The sequence below is a fragment of the Tympanuchus pallidicinctus genome, unplaced genomic scaffold, assembly GCF_026119805.1.
Source record: "Tympanuchus pallidicinctus isolate F22 unplaced genomic scaffold, pur_lepc_1.0 scaffold27, whole genome shotgun sequence".
NCBI classification, from domain to species: domain Eukaryota; kingdom Metazoa; phylum Chordata; class Aves; order Galliformes; family Phasianidae; genus Tympanuchus; species Tympanuchus pallidicinctus.
The window spans coordinates 2,716,804-2,730,422 of record NW_026294744.1 but is presented as its reverse complement, the minus strand read 5'-3'; the positions used below and the strand labels follow the sequence as shown (position 1 = coordinate 2,730,422).

Below are 13,619 nucleotides of genomic sequence, written 5' to 3'. Positions count from 1 at the left end.
AGGACGCCTTCAGCAGTCAGTGAAACAAAAATTAAATCTTGTTGAACAGCAAATTTCTGTTGCCTCTTGAGTTCTTGGGGTTAGTCTTAAGACTGTCTCTGTGAAGAGCTGTCTGCTGGCAGGGGTGAGAGGGGAGGGCTGTTTTGTAGGACAGCAAGCTGATGCCATTTCAAGGATAAAGCCTTGGCACCCACACTCTGCTGCAGGACTTTATTCTAATATACGCTACTTTTGTGTAAGCTGTTCTCTGAAGGAGCAGTGAGGGGCATAACCTCCCTCAGTAGTTGAAAGCTGTTCTGAATGTTTCAGGACAGGCAGATTCCATCGCAAGTATGAGTGTAATTGCGCTGTTCGAGTAAGAAGTATGGGAGACAAGAAAAAATGCGGTGTGTCCCAGGTAAAATGAACAAGCCGAAATTCTTGCTTCTAGAAAAGCCAGTGCTGCTGTTTTGTGAACAGTGTAATGACAACTGCTGTTGTGTGAGACCATGCAGTTCAGTTCTCCAGCATGAAAAGTGGCAAGAGAAAGGAAAGTGCCATTACCGCTCTTCAAGGGAGCAGAAGGGGTAAGCAGGAACAGGTGAGAGGCTGGAACTGTGAGATCATCGGTTTGTAAGGAGCAGCCACAGTGTCCCCTGGTCTGTGCTGTCCATGAACAGGCACAGCTGCAGAGGATGCATACAGCAGGGATGCACCCTGCCAGCCCTGGCTGCTGTTAGCACTCCTGCTGTAGGCAGGCAGCGGATGCTCCGCAGCCAGACACACACAGGCTCCTTCCTGTTCTGTATAAACAGGTACCATTTATGGTTTTATTTCATCATAACATACAGGTAATGCTCATGACACAATATGAGAAACTCACATCTCTCTGAACCATTTAAACACCTTCCATACACCAAAGATCATTATATTCATATTGAACATATACACATTCCCCCCTTACACCCTCCATTTCGCGTTCTGCCCTTCTAAAAACCATTTCCAGCATCATTCAGGTACAGTACACTACTGGAGAAGTGAAATAGGGCAGCACCCTGCACAGGATATTGATTTACGGCTTCCTCCTACAGGAACCTGTCCCCCAACACTCTGAGCCTACAGCTTTGATGCCTGCAGTAACTGCAGCACACTGGAAATCCCTAGGAGCCAGACATCCAAATTTCAGTCCCTCAGAAGGAGTCACCCACAAAAACTGAAGCATACCTATGTGCATGTGTAGAGAGACTAGGACTCTCTACACACTCATGGGAGCGTGGGGACACTCACATGAGAACACAAAACCCAGGAAAATTCTGTTCCTGCCTGCAGGGATTTATTTGCGCTTACCCCATTAAGTGATTTAAATCAAAGAAAGCCATGGATCTTTACTGAAATCGGCCTGAGAGGAGCACAACTAAATGGTTGTGTATATATACACGCTCAGTGTGTATATATGCTGGAAACAGTCATAATGTAATTGCTTTCACTCGTTATGTAAACACAGCCAAGTGGCAGTATGCTTAACAAGCAGCTCCAGCCTGACCTACTTCACAGCACAGCATCAGCTGCCCTTGCCTGCGCTGCCCTTCTTCTGGCACTTCACACACCTCACCAACACAGCCTCTAGGTTCAGCCCATCCTCTTGCTGCCTCTCTGTGTGTCTTTTGCACAATTTAGGATCAAGTTAATCAATGCTGTAGCTTTCAGTGCTATTTTATACAGTCCACTGTAGGAAACTGTCACATCCTAGCCACAAAACAAAGATGAGATTTTCTCTGCTTTTCAATATAGTAAGACCTGAGATTTGAGTCACAAACTAGCTAAACTTACAGTAAAAAAAAAAACAACACCCAAGCTGCTGACTTGAATTAGGGCTTCAGTTTGCCGCAGACAATTTTTTTTTAAAAGCTGTTGGCCAGGGGTAGTTTTTGTTACATGTGATTTACAGTTTTCAGCCGCCTGCACTGAAATTGGACAAAACAATATATTTCCCCCCACATCTGCGTTCTGTGGGGCCTCAGGGAAGCCCAAGCTAACACGTGTGCAGCTTCCATCCCAGCACCAGGGGGAAGACGGAGCTCTGCACTGCGCATCTGCTCCCACTCCTTGCCCACTGCCAGCTCGGCACAGCGCTGTGCATGCACAGCAGCAGCTGACATACCACAAGAATGGCACGCTGCAGGGGAAGCAGCTGGTTCTCTGTCAAAAACAACACAAGGAGGCCGTGCCTCATCTCCCATGAAACACCTCGCTGGCAGTGGGGAAAAAACACCTCCTCACCCTGGCACATTCTTGGTTGGTGGAGATCAGAAAACAGAACGCTGGCCCGTGGCAGAGAAACTAGAGGCAATTGCAGCCAAATTCTCATCAGCACACTGGGAAACCAGGACCCTAAGCTGGGACAGAGGACAGCAGCCAAAACTGAAGTTCCTTTGGATCTGCAAGTGCAGGAGGTTAGCAGGCTTTCCATTAAAGCTGTCTTCTCAAACTCTTGTTTCTTTCCCACTGCATTATGAGATGGGACTTTGGAGTTCCCCTTTCTGTTTTCCCTGGACACATGAACAGACCTCTTTCTCAAATGAAGTCAGCAAACCTGAAACGGGCATCTGCCTCAGAGTCCTCAGTCTGGGTGAAGATGGTGGGGGGGAAAAAAAACAAAACCATGAATCACTCTCATCCCACACGTAGACTGGAGCTGGGTATGAAAAACAGGCCCGTAAGGTAGCCCTCAGTTCAGAACAAAACCCCAGCCCACCGGAGCTTACAACTCCTTTTTTCTAGAGCCATCTATTGAATTGTTAATTGTCCAGAAGAGGGCTTTGTGGCATTGTACTAGCCACTTCTCTGTCATCTTAAGTGGTAACTGCTCCATTACAGCTTAGAAGCCAAACTGTCCCTCTCCCAGAAGCCAGCTTAATAGCAGAAATACAAACACTGCTTATTTTATGTTTCAAAAGAATGGGGGAAATGGCCACAAATACAGATCACTTGTCTTAAGAATTACTGCTAGGCCAACTGAAACACTTGTGCGTAGACAGCTTTAAAAAAAATCCAACGTGGCTAGTTGTTACTTGTTCACATTGCTTACCAACTGACTACCGGCATCCGGCAGCCATAAAGCCCTAGTTTGTTATATTTTTGAGGTACTGGTTTCTTCTCTGAAGCAGCTCTCTAGAAAATCACCTAAAGCCTATCCATTAGAACAATAGTTACACCAGTATTTACATTTGTCTGAATTGTCTTTTCAGACCAGCCTTGCTGCAACCAGTCCCTAGTTCCTTTGGAATCATTCCCAGCCTCCTTTCTCCTCAGGTCTCCTTCCAGAGGTTGGCTCAGCGTCAGAGCTAAGGTGCACTGGTGAGGACTTGGGGCTCGAGGAGGGGAGAATAAAACTAGCTTTGATGGGTAGGAGCGTGTTTCAGTGGAAGCAGAGAAATGGTCTGGTACCAAGAGAGTTTCCTTTCTGAAAACATTGAAAGGATGTGCAATCCATTGCATGTAATTGCTTCCTGTGTCAGGGAAAAATCTTTGAAATGTTCTGCCTTTCTCCAGGATGGGAGGAGAAGACCCCAATGGTAGGCTCAGTCTCCTCGTGAGGATGTTCTCTTGTTGCCTTGCTCTATCAATCTAGTCACTGTGCTCCCACCAAAGCTCCGTGTCTCCTCCCTCCCCCTTCTGCACAGGGTTTGTCCTTTTCAGACCTGCAGGGATCTGGAGGGGGAGCGCCTCCGCTACAGTCACACCAGTCCACCGCTCCTCAGGACACTTCAATGATTTCCATGCTGCCCGAAAAGCTCGACTGACTGCCCACCTTCCCCAGTTCTTCTCTGGATCTGTTGTCCGATATGATGCTTTCCCCAAACTCCATCTGGCAGCTTCTGCGTTTAAACTGCTTTTCAAAAGAACTCTCCTCGTGCCAGCTCCGCCTGGAGTCTCCGCGGTTGCCCTGCTTCGTCCTCCTGCGCACAGCACAGGCTTGCTCGCAGCCCGTGGGCAGCTGGCTGCAGCTGTAGGCAGAGTAGGCAGCACTGTTCCCATAGATGGCAGAGGCAGAGTAGAAATGTGAGGACTCGGCTGCAAAGTACCAGCTGTTGGTAAGGGATGGGGCCGATGTCTGAGGAGCCAAGATGTCCGAGTGCCAGCCTTTGAGGCCCAGCCCAGCCGCAGATTTCGCCAAGTGCTGCTGGCTGGTGGAGAGCCCAAACAAGAAGTTTGTTCGGTAGTTGTCTTCCATGCTCCCGCTCCGGTGCAGCGGGTACAGGAGCGCCCGCTGAGTCACTGCACCGCTGCTGGATCTCCCCACGTGCCGCTTGCTCTGGCTATCCAGCTGCCAGGCATTCTGGGGCTTCTTTGGAGGGTTTGCTTCCTCTTTATCAGGGCTGGCTTCTGGGGTCTGCTCTGAGACCTCCTGCACAGGGGAGAACTGACACAGCTTGCTGCTTCCCTCTAAAGCTGTTGCATGTTTATAGTACTCCAGGGTGTCTTCGGAAGAGGTGAAGCCCTGCACTGATGCAGTCACACAGCTGCTAGTGGCAGAGTAGGACACAGATTTGATATCCAGTGAAAAGGAGCGCTTCAGCCGGTTACTGTCTTCTACCTTATCTAGGGAGACGTGCAGCCCATTTATGCCCTGTACCAGTGGGCCGTCCTCCAGCGAGGGCAAGTGAGTGCATGGCACGTTGCCGGGGTCTGCGGGCTTCGGTTCTACGATCTCTGAGGTAGCAGTGATGCAGAGCTGACTCGTGGCGAGGCTGCTCTGCCCCCCCTCTGGCACCAGCACGTGCTCGCCGCTTTTCTCCAAGTGCAGAAGTTTCAGCTTGCTGATGTGTCCAGGCTGACTGCTCTGGTTCTTGATTTTTTTCTCAAAGTCCAAAAGCTGGCCCAGAAAGTTGAAGTTGGGAGAAATGGTCGGCCTTTTTTCTTTCACAAATCTGGAAAGAGAAGAACAAATTATTTTAAGAACTTGCTGCTCAGACTTGAAATTACACTTAGAGCACTCATCCTAAGGTTAGCAGCCTAATACTCGTCAGGATGCTTCGCCTGAGGTTCTGACAAGCATGGATAACTTAAGAATGGAAAAGAGACAGCTTTTATGCAATATAATGATGGATTCTCTCAACTCTTTATTACCTAAAGGCAGCTAAAGATGGAGGAAAGAAAGCTTTCAGTTTACCTCTTTATGGTGTCTACAGCAAGGGTTGAAGAAATCGTTTATTTTACTGTGTCATTGCTATTTTTGGTCTCTGGCTGAATCTAAGAGCTCCTCCAGTGTTGAGAACAGTGCCGAAGCAGAAAGCAGAGCACTTGTCCCCACTGTCTGAGTGGCTGGAATCCCATACTTCTTTCTCCTCTCTCTTTCATGTCATCAGTGCTTCCTGTCCCGTTTTACCTTTGTCAAGAGATTACTCTCATGAATGCTGACCTTGCACAGCAAATGCCAGTCACTTCTGCCATACTCTGATATTGACCACTGATATGATCATCAAAAAGGAAAATGAGCAAATGCAGCATTAAAAAATCATTCAGCCTGTGTTCGACAGTAAAGAGTAACAGCGTCACTGAATCCACGTAATAAGTATTCTCCAGTCCTGAAGGAAACAGCCTAACTCTCATACTTATGCAGTCATGCATTTTGAATATGAACAACCTGCAAGATATAACTTCAAAACATGTTCCTGAATCAGGACTGCAAATGAATGAAAAACTTCAGTATTGAAGTCACATTGTGTAATTCAGAATTAAATATGGCAGGAGACTTTGCCTGATTTGTAGTGCAGCTAAAAAAGTTTGTATTTTTACTGACTGTAAAAGAGGAGGCTGTCCAAATCCCTCTTTTTTTTTTTTTCCCTTCCCATTGCTGAGCGGTGAAGGTAGCAGATGACAGAAGAAGAGAGCTTGAATAGCTAAACCTACTGCAATCACACACATAACGAAGAAATTAAATATTATTAAAGGCAGCAAATCTCTCTGGTGACACATGCAAAAAGTGAGTGTGCAGTTTTTAAAAATGGCATGAGAAAAATTCTAAGGTGTACTCATGCGTATACATACATGGGGGCATAAATGCAAGCACACAACAATACAAAAAAGAAGGGGTTTGTGTTTTTTTTTGACGTTGCAACAACTTCAAGGACACCAAGTTTTTTGAACACAGCAGGCACTGTTATTTTTTGCTAATCATCTGAATAGGAGCGAATAGTCAAGCTGATGTTATGACCTGCAAGAGCAGATTGCACAAAGTGATGGTGGAAATTTCCACTATGAAGAGCAACCCCATTCCCTCAACTTTTCTCTCCTCCCACTCCAAAATATAAGACAGTTTTAACTTTAAAACTAGCTTTTTCTAACTTGAAAAAGGCATCAAGAAAGTCTCCTTGATCCCTTCTGCCAAGTTACAAGGCTTTGTAAAACTTGTCATTTCAAAACGCACGCTTTTTCTTATTGAAAAATATGCAAAATATTTAAATGGTGATGTTTGTTTCCCTTGCATAGTCCACTCTACAAAGCAAACAAAAGATGAAAATAGTGTCTTTCCTCAGGTCTTTCATTTCAAGTAACATTTAGCGTCACCTTGTATGTTTTTAGAAGTTCCAGACAAACATTTTATCTAATACCTTTCATTAAACCAGAAAAAGTACTTTCCTTTTAAGCTTTGCTAGCTAAAGATTCCAAACCAATAAGTGAAATGTGCTGCAGACCTTTCTCACTAAATCATATCAAAGGAAATACATTAAAATAAAGTCAAAGTTTCACAGTAGTTGTTCAGCATTTACAGTGCAAAGAAAAAAAAAGGTCAAGGATGTGTCATGGAAAGAACAAAGAAGCACTTCTTGTTCAGTGAAAGCTCACTGAGGTGTGCCTTTAAGAAGCGTTCAGTACTGTACAGCTCTCACCTCCAGACCTGCAGTCTGGGATCAGACCAGCTGCTCAGGGAATCAAGCTCATGCCTTGCACAGTAACCGTCTGCATCCAGCAGTGCATCTACAGTCTCTCGCTGTGTCCCTCTGAAGTTTCACCTCTGCTTCTTAACAAGCCAAACCTACTTCATCATACCTAACTAACCAAACAGTCAGTAAGCAGTGGCAGAAATCTTTCTGCAGATTGTTAAATGCTATGGGGGACATCTGCAGCTCTGGCACCTCTTACATGGAAGAGATGGCATTTCTTACATGCCAGAAGCAACTTAAAAGAACGTGTCCCATGAAAACTGTTCATCTTTCTGTTCCCATCTCTGTTTTTAGAGATAGTGCTAGCAAACACAACAGTGATTTGGAAGGTGCTCCTCTCAAGCTGCTCCAGCACAATTATTCAAACTGCTTCTGTGTGACGCATGTAATGGAGGTGCGTCAGCTCTGCCAATTAGCCTGCAAGGTCTGTCAAGAAGGAAGGCAGCATTTCCTGTGCTATGCAGAAACAAAAAGAAGTTTGTCAGCTGAAACAAAGAAGCTGTGGTAAACTGCAGTCAAGTCATGTGGAATGTAGTGTTCACAATACAAGTACAGAAATACTGTGATTTGAAGGTGGAAAAAGTGTGTAAGGGGGTTCCCTCAAGAATTCCCTAATCCCACATAGTGCTTATACCTGAAAATACTTTGTCCAAGAGTTTTTGTTGGAAATTAATAGCAACAAAGTTGCTTCTTAATTCATATGCATTTTACTTGCAGGCACTTCTTTGAGAGCATTGGCAAGTGCCAAACTGAAGTAAATAAATCCAGCCTAGCATTTGTCACAAACGGGATTATAAATATCCTCAGTTCTCATTCTTTCTCCATTTCATTCTCTCTTCAGCTTGCAAGACAGTGTTCTGTATGATATATCTGTGTATAGATAGGTACATATGCGGTTTAAATTTCATTTATTTGCCTACTCAGAGCAAAGGCCAACATCAGCACTTTGAATGAACATTCGGTGCACAATGTCTGCACACAACCACTCATTTGTTTATGGTGGAAGCCTACATTTAAAGCAAGAATGCCTACAGGCCAATGAGCTACATCATAAGGTAACATGCCTGCTTCTGCACTTGGTCGTTCAACCTTTTACCGCTTCAAAAACAGGCTGCCAGACACAAGAATTAGCATGAAGGGAAACTTTCTCCTTACCTGTAAGCTTCATCTAAGGACATATCCATTCTCTTCATGATGTATGCAATAGCGATTGTGGCAGAACGAGATATTCCAGCTAAGCAGTGCACTAACACACGGCCATTTGATGCTTTTGCTTTTTCTGCATACCAAAGAAATCAGCAGCATTATATTATGATGAAAACTTTGCAAGGAAAGCAATGTTATTTTGAAATTGTGCAGAACTTCCAAAAATGGCTGCCAATTACAGATTTCATGGAAGCTTTGAACAACAATTATTTATTTTCTCAATCGCTGCATTCGGTATAGAAAAAACACATGACTACACAGAGGAAATGCACTGCAGTTACAGCGTGCTGCATTTACTTTAACATGCACATAAACAACCCCCATCTAGATTTCTGGAAAAGCTGACTGTTCCATCACAAACACTTGCTTTTTGCTTGTATGTAAGATTAGAAACGACTTGGCCAGTTTATCTGTTAGCTTACTGCTCAAAGACAGGATCTGTATGTCTAATTTTGTAATTCACTCTCTGCAGGCATCTATCACGCATCTAGCAGGTTGCCAGAAAGCAAAGCTGTGCTCTTAAAAAGTGTCTTTGTTCTGTAAGTGCTGGAACACGCAGTGGCAGAATCTCCCTTCTTTGGTTACTTTGGTTCTGTGCTTATGAAGTGATGGTGATCGTATATGCAGATCCTTAGGGTATTTTCATACCACCCAGAAAGAATTCTGGTCTTCTCCAGCCAAAATTGGAGGCAGACACACAGAGTAATCCAGAAAGTGTTTTAGAGAGCCAATATAAAGTTTCTTCTCACCTATAAAATCAACCGATTTATCCAACCAAGGCAAAATCTTCTCACAAAAGCTGTCATTCACAGGCACTCTCAAAAAATGGGATTCTGGAATGAAATCGGGCTTTGGACAAGTATTACTGGCATTTAGTACATATCCAATATCATTCTGCTGGATCATCTCCTATGAAAGAGAAAGATTAAAAGCAGATCAGTCAAAAAATACCTTTGGAGCAGTACGAGGAAATCATGAACTCAAATGTACATAACAAGAAGGGGCACTGTTTTTTGAAAAAGATCACTGTTAAGCCTTTGACTATTCAGACAGCTTTTAATGAGACGTCCGGAATGTTCAAGTAGCCTAGGAACTGCAAATTTTAGAAGAACAAAATTAATAACAGAAACAATGGCAGAATACCATCTGTTCCTAGGAAGCATCACTTCCAAGAGAATCAGTTTGGTTTTTTTGCTACTTTGGTTTAAATTCTCACCCTGCACGATGACAACATAATCAAACATTTCCCATGTGCAGTTTGCTGACCTGAATACATATGTTGAGGATCACTTATCCCAGATGAGATTATCCCATCACAGATAATAAGAAATGTGAAATGAAACTGATGCTTCCTGCAGTCACCTCTTCAAGTACCTAAGGCTTCTTTATTTCAAAGGCAAGGTGTGAAATTCATTCAAAACCAAGACCTTGAAGTAGGCTGCTTCTGTGCAGCACTAACTGCAGTTTTATGGTCTGAGATTGCCCCTATTTCAGTTTTCAGTCTTTAGTCCTCCAGAATTGTCACAGGAACAAGAAAGGACTCAAAGCATGCAATCAGCTGGGCCTTTTAAGTAAAATGATTTTCATGGTTGCAAAATAAACAAACAAATGTTGCATCTTGCTATGTTCTTTGTATTTAGAATTGTGTCACAAAGCAGCCTTTGATGCAGCAGGCACTTTGGTGCCTGAGTACTAGAAACAACTGCTAGGTCACTCCACAAAACGTCCACCCAATCTCCTTTAAGCAAGGACCTTGCCACAGAAAAGTAAGCAAGTTAATGTATTCATTATCAAACCACCATTCTGTTACAGGTATGATGTGGTAAGCAGTGACAGTAGCTGTACAGATACTTGTAAGGGGAAATCTTTTGCCAGATTTTGATTTAAACCAAACACAAAAAAATAAGAGAAAAAAAACAAAAACAAAAACAAAACACCAGAATTCTAATTGTAATTCTTTAGCTTTTACAGCAGTTATATTAAAAAGTACAATTATGCCAAACAAGGAGCAATAGAAGAGGAGAAACAGGGACGTGGCAGTATGTCTGAAGTATCTATCTTGTTCAAATCAGGTTAAACAAACTGTAATGTTTACTACACAGGTACACTGTGTGTATGTTGTGGTGTATATGTAGAAGGGCTGAACACAGGCACACATATATATTGGCAAGCATAAATTAAATTTGCAGTGAGAAGCGCTGGAAAGCTGATGAATTTGGAATTTGATTACTCAAATAGGAATTAAAAGGCTGCAGACACTAAGTCTGAAAGTACTGAGCCAAAAAGACACCCAGAAAGTACTCATCTTTGAGACCAAGTCTGAAGAAAGAAGTTACGCTCCTTCTGTTCTAAAGTATCAGTAAATCCTTATGCAGCACACTGTAATACAATAACCATAACAGTGTCTTCATTGTAAGGCACCCAAGAGGAAGAAGTACATTATGATGGAAGGAAAATCCAGAAATCCTAGTACTAACAGCTTTGTGAAAAGAAGATAAATGCTCATTTGTCAGCTTATTTACATTTTATGATTTGTTTAATCTTAGAATTAATGACACCCTACACTGTTAGTTTGTTCCAGGAAATAAAATCCAGGTCTGGAAGAAAAAAAACAACAACATGATAGTTATGTAAGGAGCAAAGCAGAACCTTACAGCTCAAATGCTGGTACAAAATTTGTGATGTAAGCAGAAAACTTGTTCAGGCCCATTCCCAACACAGCTTTTTTTCTGTTATCCTAATTTTCAGGAAAGATACTGTCACTCACACATAGATTTGAGTTTGTCTTATTTTCTCAAATCTGAACATCAACAAAGATGAGCAGAGTAGCCTCTTGCAATGCCATCTGATATCAATAGTCAACAATATATCGTAGACCATAAAAAAAAAGCAACACCATTGATCACCAGATTATTAAACAACACATTGGAAAGCTAGTTCAGAAACTCCATGAGGTTCTTAGTGCTTTGTCACTGCAGAGAATGGTACAGACATTTTCAGAATTAAGCATTTAAAAATAAATTTCTTCAGCAAAAATATAAGTAATCTCCTAATTATTCTCTGAAGCAATCATTAACTGTCCTCAAGGACACAACCCAAACATTTGCATTTGCTTGTTTTTCATACATAAATCATTATCAGTAGAGGTAGTAGTGGCAAACAGCATCAGTGTTCTAAAAGGTCACGTTACAGGACAATTTGTTCAAGACAAATTTCCCCCCCTCATGCACTCAGAGATTATCCTCTAAAAGATCTGAAAAGTTTACCTCATCTTGACAAACCATGCTGAAAATTCACATCTTTCAATTACTGTGCTCAACTGAATTGCAAATGGAGGGTTTTTGCAAGTATTTTAGACATTTAGATTTTAGGGAAATCAGTATGTCTGGTCAGCAGTGAGATAATGGGCCCTCACAGGTAGCATCTGAAGGCAAAAGTACAGTCAGTGCGAACAACCATATTTTACAGTGCTGGGAATCTTGCTTGAATTTTCTAGAAAAGTATTTTTAAAAATCTGAACTTGAATTAAAGTCACTATTATCATCTTCACACAATGCTGACTTCTTACCGTCCCCAGGAACTGACGAAAGCAGTTAGGTCGTGAAACTCGAGCACATGAACTTAACCACTTACCATCTTCTTGACTGTCATAATGGAGACAGACCTCTGCTACTGATGACTGTTTTTAGTTTTTCACTCTCTCCTTTTGAATGTGCTTCACTTCCCAGCTTTATATGTCGTGTATTGGTAGTTCTGAGCATTCTGTGTATCGAGAATGCTTGCTCTTCCTAAAAGCCTTGTGTAGCATCCAGGCTACCCACAAAGCAAAGTGTGGAAGGAAGAGCAGCAGAAATTACAAGCCACATGAAGCATCTTTCTGCCCTTGGCATTTCTACAGTCGTGATCTCAAGCTATCACTGTCTTTGAGTTGGATCTCAAGAAACTGATTAAAATCAGGAAATTTGGAGTTACCAATAGATGGGACAATACCAAATGCATTCTGAGAGGTAGGTTCATTTGTTCCCACAGCTGTACCAATATTTAAGTCAGGAGCCACATAAGTCTTTCCACTCACAGTCACCAAAACTGACTGCATGAGATGAAGTACCAAGACTCCATTTGAGTTACGAAGGTCCATTTCAGTACAACAAGTAACATGCTCAGAATAAAGAACTGCCTGTTACTTTTATCATGTATGAAAATTGTACAAGCAAATATGAAATCATAAAATGTATATTTGTCCTAAAATCAGATAAGAAACTTACGAGGTGAAGAAGTACAAATCTGTCCAGCTCCCATGGGTCCTACGTTAATTCTAAAGTATATACAACTGCAGCTGTGATGGACAAATGCTGATATAATATCAAGACTGTAAACTGATGGGCATGGGAGACACCGCCAAGTGTCTACTCTCTTGTAGAGTGCTCTGCTACACTCAGGGCTTACCAGTGGCAGTTGTGGTTTTTGACCACTCTAGTTCTACAAGGAAATTCCTGACCACCACTACCACTTGGATTGCTTTCCTGAGGAGGCCCATGTACCATGCTGATGCATAACATCTACTTACAGGAATCAGTGTGCTGCAAGTAAAGGGAACATCCTCTTTCATCTCTGGGGATTATTCACTCAAGAGCCACAGCACAAGAGTTCCAGTCATTCCCCCAAATGCTGTGGCATGTCCCTGGCCACATTGGAAAATAAGGGTCCTTCTCTCTCCCAGACCTAGGATAGCACTTACACTCATGTATTGAAACAAACAACATCAAAGCATCTGATTTGCTACCACTTAAAGCAGAATTTATTTATTTTTTAATTTACTTGGTTTAAGTTTACCTGTTGTCTTTTATCTGAGGATGACAAACCATTTTTGAAGTAAGAAAAATAGTAAGAAAAATAAGTCGTTTTGACGTCCATCTTAAGTGAATCAGGTCTGAACTGCTGACTTGCTGTCTGGCATCAAAGTTGCTGAAGATCTTAAAGGATGAGATATATACAAAGACTGCTGATGGTCCTTTGTATTCTTTTTTTTTTTTTTTTTGTATGTTCCTTAAAAGTACACATATCTTCTAAATGATTCCCTGTTAGTTAAAAACCCCATTATAAATTGTGGAATATCCCAAAATAGCCTTTTAAAAGCAGGACTGGGATGGACTGAAAAGTAGAAGAAATCCATGAGAATATGATAAAGTATATAATTGACTGATGGAATGTCCCAAGTTGGAAGGGACTTACAAGGATCACTGAGTCCAATTCCTAGCTCCACGCAGGACCAACCAAAAATCAGACCATGTGTCTGAGAGCACTGTCCAAACATTTCTTGAACTCTTGAAGCTTGTGCCCATGGTCACTGTCCTGGGAAACCTATTCCAGTGCCTGACAACCTTCTCAGTGAAGAACTTTTTTCTGATATCCAACCTGAACTTCCCTTGTTACAACTTCATCCCTTTCCCTCTGGTTCTACCGCTGATCACCAGAAAGACATCAGCG

At 42.5% G+C, this 13,619-nt stretch overlaps 1 protein-coding gene across 8 annotated transcripts in view; it reads right to left on the bottom strand.

Moving 5' to 3' along the window:
• Positions 1-780: 780 nt before the first annotated feature.
• DUSP16 (dual specificity phosphatase 16) overlaps positions 781-13,619 on the bottom strand; it is a 71,573-nt gene continuing 58,734 nt past the window's right edge. For all 8 annotated transcript variants that reach the window (XM_052690460.1, XM_052690455.1, XM_052690456.1 and 5 more), the window contains 3 exons: positions 8,882-9,041; positions 8,082-8,205; positions 781-4,910 (listed from right to left, as the gene is read on the bottom strand). In XM_052690460.1, coding sequence (XP_052546420.1) covers positions 3,737-4,910; positions 8,082-8,205; positions 8,882-9,041 — 1,458 coding nt within the window. In that variant the 3' untranslated portion in view covers positions 781-3,736. The remainder of the gene's footprint in view (positions 4,911-8,081; positions 8,206-8,881; positions 9,042-13,619) is intronic.